The 7,823-nt window shown below is 48.1% G+C and overlaps 1 protein-coding gene across 1 annotated transcript; it reads right to left on the bottom strand.

The window, feature by feature from the left end:
* Positions 1–2,635: 2,635 nt before the first annotated feature.
* On the bottom strand, positions 2,636–6,982 carry LOC124080173 (la-related protein 1). Its single transcript, XM_046426036.2, has one exon. The coding sequence runs from the start codon at positions 6,717–6,719 to the stop codon at positions 4,110–4,112; it is 2,610 nt and encodes an 869-aa protein (XP_046281992.1). The 5' UTR covers positions 6,720–6,982; the 3' UTR covers positions 2,636–4,109.
* Positions 6,983–7,823: the final 841 nt, after the last annotated feature.

The following is a 7,823-nucleotide window of genomic DNA, read 5'->3' as shown; positions in this document are numbered from 1 at the left end:
GAAAAGCCATATGGAATCTGAATTCCTGGGTATGGTTAATAATAGTCAACTTCCATACCATATAGCACTTTATGAACCCCTTTATCTCATGTTATCTATATAGCAGATATGTAAGGAAGGTATTATCTATACTTAACACTGGTACTCAGATGGGCGAGGTCCCCTGCCAGAGCCACACATCTAGCAGAGGTAGTGCTGGAATTTGAGCTTGTGTGTCACCTGGGTCTGCATTGCCACCTGCGTGCATCCAATTGGGACTGACAGGGTATCCTGAAGGAACACTTGGGCTAGACACATCATAAAGGCACATTACAAAGGGGTCTGCTCCGTGAGGAGGCACATAAATGGACAGAGGACAGGTTCAACTGCTAATTGGTGAGTGGATAATATCTGTAGAGATTACATTTGGAAACCAAGTTCTAATTGACCCTTTTGTCATTATGGAAATCTCTTTTTTATTGTTGATAATTCTTCTTGCTCTGAAGCTTACTCTGTGTGAAAATAATAAAAGTACCCAATCTATTTGTTTGTTTCTGGTACTGGATTGAACTCAGAGGTGCTCTACCACTGAACTATACCACATCCCTTTTTATTTTAAATTTTTTTTTTTTTTTGCCTTTTCAAATTTTTATTTTTATACATTTTTTTTGTATTAAAAAGAAAAGCATAATTACCACAAATTACAAAGGACTAAAGCAGGACTAGAATAATGAATGAATCACTTCAGCCTGGAAAGCAGATACTCTCAATAATATTAATGTTATAATACAAGCTCATTCAAGTATTTTACATTTTTTTTTTTGTCCTTTTAAATGTGATATCCTAGCACATGGTAAAGATAATGTACTACGAGCGTAAGGTGGAACCTTCTTCGCAAAGCCAGATGACAAGTTTTCCTCTCCAGTGAGAATTGGGCTGTAAGTTCTTATGTTCTCTGCCTCTGCCATCAACATGGCTGAAGGAGAGGGTGGGGCTGGGGAGAATCCAGGAACCCTTCCACACAAGAGGTACTTTGAGGTTCCCATTTGGGAGGGTGCCAGATGATCCAGACCACTCTACCCAGGCTTTTGGCAAAACACCCCTAGCTCTCCCAAAGGCTAGTCTTCTTGTTTCCTCCACCTCACTTCCAGAGCCTCCTGAGCAGCTTTACTTTCTTTTGTAATCAATCATCAGAAAAGGTGGGGAAAAAGAGCTACAATGAAACAAAAACATTTAACTTTGACATGGGGGCTCAGTGCCTCTTGCTGTCGTTCTGAGCCCTAGGGGTCCAGGCTGAGGCAGGACTGGGTAGCCTTCTCTACTGATAGTGCATGTGTCTCAGGTTCTGGAGAGGGCACAAGAAAAACCTGTCCCTCATCAGGGCTTAGGCACACACAGACCTTCTGTTTGACACCTACAGGTCATTCTGGCGTGGACCAACCTTAGAAGGGCAGAGAATAAACAGGGGGTTGGGGCAGGCTGTTGCTTTGTGTCTCAGGTCTTAAGATTCCCATGGGAAGGTGGTGGATGTGTAGTGGCTAGTCCTGATGGCCCCTGCCACTCATACTTGTCACAGATACATCGGTCCTAAATTCAAGTGTCTTCAGAAAGTGAAGATGTAAACTACTCTTTGCAACATTAACTCCTAACATGTTACAAAAAAAAAAAAAAAAAAGAAAGAAAATAGCCCCTCACCCCTCCTCAGCCTATGTTGAGATGAAGTTCCCTGGCCTGGGAGTAACTAGACGAGAGCAGCCTTTTCCCACCTCCAAGGCTTCCTTGTGTCCCCAAACCCAGCAAGGGTCAAACACTGAGGTTTTTGTGGTGCTGGATACAATACAGGGCTGAGTGACCCAAAGGAAAAAAAGGGGGAAAGGGAGGGAGAAGGAGGTCCAGGAGTCCAGTGTCTGGGACAATGTGGGGCAGGCACACCAGACTGGTTAGGGAGAGGCCTCAGATCCCATTGTCATAGCAGAGACCAGACATTCATCCTTGGTTCAAGACGACTGGGTCACAGGAAGTGAGATGGGCTTCCCACATACTAAGCACTGGGATGACAGAGGTGAGGGGGCACACAAACTAAAAGCAATGAGGTACCCAAAGACAGAGGGCAAGTGAGCCCCTGTCAGCCTGGGATACTGTCTCCTATTCCCAACCTTTGGGCCAACAGAGAAACCTGTTGAAAAGGAGGGCCAAAGAAGTTTCAGTAATTGAGCAACAAGACTGCAAACTTTTCCGTGTTGCCCAGTTCCCATTGGGGGTGAACATGCAGTCATGCCCGTACTTGACACACATCCCAGTCTGTGCGGGTCAGTCGGTCACCCTCCCTAGCTTCTGACGACAGTAGACTCCAGCCATTCCATTGTCATTCACAGCCCAACTCAAGCAGTCAGTGGCTGGAGAAGAGAAGTTAGGTATACTCTATGTCCACATATACCTTCCTGCCACAGGGCTTCACCAACTGGCAGGATTCCCCCCAGCCCCCAATTCCTCCTCATCCCTCGTTCCCAGGCGGGGTCTCGTTCCCAGTTGGGGTTGATCAGAGAGAGGGTGGGCAGAGATGGCTTGCAGAGGGGGGGGGATGCAAGATGGGGAGACCCCACCAGACCCTCGGAAAAGAACGGCACCTTTCTCCACCTTTCATGAGACATAAAGCTTCCTTGAGGTCTCGGTGATCTTTCAGGACAATGTGAGAAACATATCCAAGCCTCAGCTACCAGGTGTTCCCCTTTCCCCTCTGGCATGGGGAAGACGCTCGGGCTGAGGACAAGTGTGTTCCAGATCCAGGCCAACTCTGTTTTCCAACAGTTTGAAGCAAACTTGGCCTTGGGATTCCAAGGGTAGGATGAAGGGTGTCACGGCAGGACGGGGCCTGGCGTGAGGCAACAGCAAGCAGAGCAAGGACACGAAAGTGGCAGCAGTGTACAGACACAGGACGTCAGCTTCAACGATGCAACAGCAGGGATATTTTGGGCACGGCTCTGACAGCCGCCCCCAACTCTCTTGCCTCCAGGCAGGAGGCACTGTACATGCAACTCAGTCCAGAGAAAGATCCAGCCAGTCCAAGCCCAGGCACATCCAGAGAAGGTGGGAGCTCTTCAGGTTGACTCCACCGAGGAAAACAGGCATTTGGGTATTATTTCAGATTCCCGCTCCACAATAAGGCAACTTTTAAAAAAATATTATTTCCAAGAACAAAACAAACAAACAAAAAAAATTCCAAGGAGAGGGGAAAGACATCACTTTCTATGGATTAGGTGGGGGTTTTCTGATTTTTTTTCTTTTTTCTTTTTTTTTGGTTTTTTTTTTTATGGTCTATTTTGTCTTTTTTTTTTTTTCTTTTTTCCGTTTTTCCAAGGATGGAAAGGTCAGAGAAAAATAAAATAAATCATCTTTCAATAGTCTTTTCTGGTATGAGCAGCGTCTCTCTGGGCTGGGGAGTAAGGGGTGTGGGGAAAGGGGAGTGGGAGAGGCTGAAACCTCCCCCAACCCCCACTTTTAGATCCTTTGGTTTCCTTCTCCCAGAAGATGGCAGAAGGGCATGGTAGGGACAGCAGGGAGAGAACACGGTGATGGCAAACCCCACATAGGCAGGGGCTAGTGCTCCTGGGGCCCAGGCGCTGTCAGAGCCTTCCACGGGACAGTGCTGGGCAACAGGGCCCACAGGGCCTTCTGGTGGGCTGCATAGTTGGCTTGGGGGGGAGCAAGAAGAGGCTGTGGGTGGGGATCAGGGTTGCGGCATATCAGCCAAGGGCAGGGCTGAAGAGTGATTTTGGTAATCCAGACAAACTATCAATAATTTAAAACTTGATATATATATATATATATATATATATATATATATATATATATGTATATATATATAAAAAAATCTCCCCCCTTTCCCTCCCCCCTTAGAAGAAGCTGGGATGGAAGAGTCATGGAGAGAGGAGAAGGGAGTTATGTGGAGGCTCTGCCCAGGGTACCTCTAATAGCCCAAATGGTGTACACACTGCTACTCAGCACAGAGGCCTGCTCTATTAATTCCAGGCCAGTCCCTTCTTTGTCCCCTCTCCTGGGACTGGGCACCCCCATGGACCCTCGACCACCCCACCCCTTCCCCACTCTAAACCCCAGGGCTAAAGGGCTTTTCACTTTCCCAAAGTCTGTGTATCCGAGTGCTGGCTTGTCCATTTGGCATCTTCCCGGATGGGCTGGCCAGTAGGTGGTGTAGGGGGTTGGTTGATCATGGTGGCAGGCCTGCTGGAAGACTGGGAGGGGCACCGCTTCCTGCCCTCACCGCTGCCACCTCCTGCTACCACTGGGTGTCGCTTGTGGTTGCCTTCCTCACCCATGGGGGGATCTACTCGGAAGTCTTCTAGACGTCGAAATTTGCCGAGGTATTCTTGCAGTTTGGGGTCAATGTCCAAATTTTTGGCTTTGGAATATTTCAAGAAGGCCCAGAACTTCTCCAGCCCATAGAGTTGACCAGCTTCATAGTCCTTCACGGTTTCCTCCTGAAAATCCTTGAATATATCCAACCGGAACTTCTTTTCTAGGCCATAACTGTAGTATCGAAAAAGGCACTCTAAACCATATCTGTAGCCTTCTTTGGCATCCTCCAGAGCCAGCTGCTTGAACTCTTCATACATCTTTTTGTTGAAGTGATCTCGGAGGAAGAAGGACCAGAAGCGGAAGAGAGTGTTCATCTCCTGAGACTGGCCAATGCCCAAGCGCTTCCGCTCGTTAAGGCAGCGCCTGCGATACTTGTGGTAGACGTGTTGTGTGAAACCATTTTCCTTGAGCAGCTCGTGGGAAGGATGCTGGAACTTGGGCAGTGACTGAGGGGTACAGCCATAGCTGCCAACTGCAGGTGTTCCTTCTGAGGGGCTGGAGCTGATGGAAGCAGTTCGGGGTCTGTGCTCTCGGGAATCCATCACCCAGCCCACGTGGCTCTCCAAGGGTGGGTTTGAGCTGTGCCTTGTCTTCCTTTTTCGAGGCATCTTGGCATCTAGCGTCCGTCCTTCTTTCACCACTGGGTAAAACCGTGACGTCTGACTTGAGTCTTTGAGCTGTGGGGTCCGGGGTGTACGGGGGGTCCTGGCATTGCGATAGTTTGGCGACTCTGGGACAGTGGTTGGTAGAGAGCGGGCAATGGTGGAGGGCTCAGGAGCACCAAACAACTTGTTGGCCAGGGCATCAGTGGGAACTTGCTGAAACCGGGGAGGCCCAGGAGGAACCTCCTGGTTGGGATCCACAGGGGGTTCAGGGGTCAGTGTGTCAAACTGCTCCCGGCTGATCATGTTGACTTTCTTAAAGTTCTCGACTTCTTGCTTGATCTGGGAATACTCGGGTTCAAACTTCTCAGTCCACAGGTCCTGCTCATAGTAGAAGAGCCCGTCATTAATGACCTTGGCCAGCTCAGCACTCATCTTGGCACAAGAGGTGTGGTTGCCTGTACGGTCGCCCCCAGGATGCCGGCGCATATAAGGTGGCGTCTGGGTAACAATGAGGATCTTGTTGACATCCCGGTCATCAATCTCATAGTCAGAGTCCTCATCAGACCAGGCAGTGAAGGTGTTCTTTCGCCTATCCATCTGCTCCATCTCCTCATCAAACAGGAAATCCAATTCCTCTTGCTCATCCTGATCCTTGGACATCAACTGCTGGGAGGGAAGCTGCTGTGGCAGAGATGTCGGGTGGGCGAACCTGGGCTCCTCTGACTTCTTGGGCCGTGCTGGGGAGGGCCGAGGCCGTTTCTTCACTTCAATCCAGTTCTCAGAATCCAGGTCAGGCAGGCTGGCAGACAGGCCCTTAGGCAGTGTCTTTAGGTTGCTGACCTCCTCCGTTTTGGTTGGCACTGGGGTGACTGCACGGGGAGAGCCAGGCGCCGACTCCGTCTCTTTCTGGTAGTGCTGGCGGGGAACAAATTCAGGGCAGTTGAGAAGCTGGGAAAAATCAGTCTGGGAATAATCCACTATTGGGGGACCAGGAAGAGGCCACTTCTCAGGCTCTTCCCTCCTTCGGACTTTCTCATCAACAATTTCCACCACCTTGCTGTCCTTGAGGGCCGCAAAAATAAGTGAAATGTCAGTGGTAAGGGCTTGCACACGATGGAAGGAAGCAATAAGGGTGATGGGAAGGAAACCATCAGCATCCATTTTTCTTCTCAGGAAGAAATCTCGCTCTAAATTGTCCACGCTGAAGTAGTACTCAATCTGTCGCTTGATGTAGTCTTTGAGCAGCTCCTGGTCCACGCTGTAAAGCTCAGTGCTGCTGACATTGTCAAAGTAGTAGGTAATGTTGTTCATGTACTTGGGGGTTCGAGGCCCCTCTGCACCATCAAACTTTTGATAGCCAAATTGGTAGTCAAAATGGGCAGCCCCATCACTCTTCACACTCGATGTTTCGTCCTGGTCGTGCCAGGCAGGCTCCGGTTTGGTCTCTGGTTGCCAGGCTGGGGTGGGGGTGGCCACAGACACAGGCATGTAGGTGGCAGGCTCAGACCCTTTGATCTCCCCGCGGTTGGCAGGTGTATGTCTCGGCTCCTGTGGGCGAGCGGGGCGTGAAGCAAGTTTCTCTCTGGGAACTTCGGGCTTCATGTCTATTTGCAGGGGAACCCACTTATGTTTATTCCCTTTCTTCTTCTGCCCACCTCGCTGGCAGTCTTCATCCCCATTCTTCTCCTCCCCTGATTCATCTGATTTGGTTTTCGGGCTCTCCTTACTATCGCTCCCCTCTCCTTTCTCCTGTTCTTTCATGTCCTTCTTGGGTGGCAGCTTACGGGCAGGCTGAGGCTTGTGAGACTGTGGCTGCACACTCTTGTGGGCTATCTCTCCAGGTGTAGGCCAGTTGATTGCATCTCCAAAATCACCAACCTTGCTGCCTTTGCGCTGTTTAGGAGCAGCTGCCCTCACCACCTTGGCTGGAGCAGAATGTTCTGTCCATAGATCTCTGGGGCCCAGGATTCCAGGGGGGAAGATGGCAGACAGAGGCCCTAGGAGGGTCTTCCTCCTCAACTAAGGCATATCAGAGGCTAAAGGGTATCTTTCACTGTTATATTCTCCCACTAGAGCATTCTCAAACATCACGACTGCGACTGCTCACTCTTTATTTTAAATTTTGAGACAGGATTTCACTAAATTGATGAAGCTGGCCTCCATCTTGAGAGCCTCCTGCCTTAGCCTCCTGAGTAGTTGGGATTACAGGTATGCACTATTATGCCAAGCTAGCTTTCTTTATTTTATTTATTTACTTATTTTAGCTATAGATGGACACAATACCTTTGTTTTATTTATATACTTTTATGAGATGCTGAGGCTCAAACCCAGTGCCTCACATGTGCCAGGCAAGTGCTCTACCACTGAACCACAACCCCAGCCCTAAAGCTAACTTTCTTTTGATTAATGTTAACATGATAAATCTTTCTCCATTACTTTATTTTTAACCTATGTGTGACTCTATATTTAAGGCAAGTTTCTTATGGACAACATATAATTGGGTGTTGCTTTTTGAACCATTCTGACAATCTCTCTCTTTTTTTAAAATTTAAGCCTTTTAAAGTAATTATTGATGTAGAACAATATTTACCTTATTTGTTCCTGTTTTCTAATAATGCCTCTTGTTCTTTGTTCTTATTTTTGTCTTCTACTCTGACATTATGGTTTTCACTTGAACATTTTATGATTTCATTCTCTGAATCAATTATAATTTCATTCACCATATCAATTATAATTTTGTGTCTGTATGTGGAACTGAGAATTTAATCCAGGCGCTCTTTGCCACTGAGCTATACCTCCAGCTCTTTTTTAATTTTTATTTTGAGACAGGGTCTTGCTAAATTGCCCAGACTGGCCTCAAACTTG

This window comes from Marmota monax, unplaced genomic scaffold (genome assembly GCF_021218885.2).
Source record: "Marmota monax isolate L192 unplaced genomic scaffold, Marmota_monax_Labrador192_F-V1.1 WCK01_AAM20220418_F8-fsc00133, whole genome shotgun sequence".
NCBI lineage: Eukaryota > Metazoa > Chordata > Mammalia > Rodentia > Sciuridae > Marmota > Marmota monax.
The sequence above is the reverse complement of the archived record's forward strand: the minus strand, read 5'-3'. Positions and strand labels throughout refer to the sequence as shown.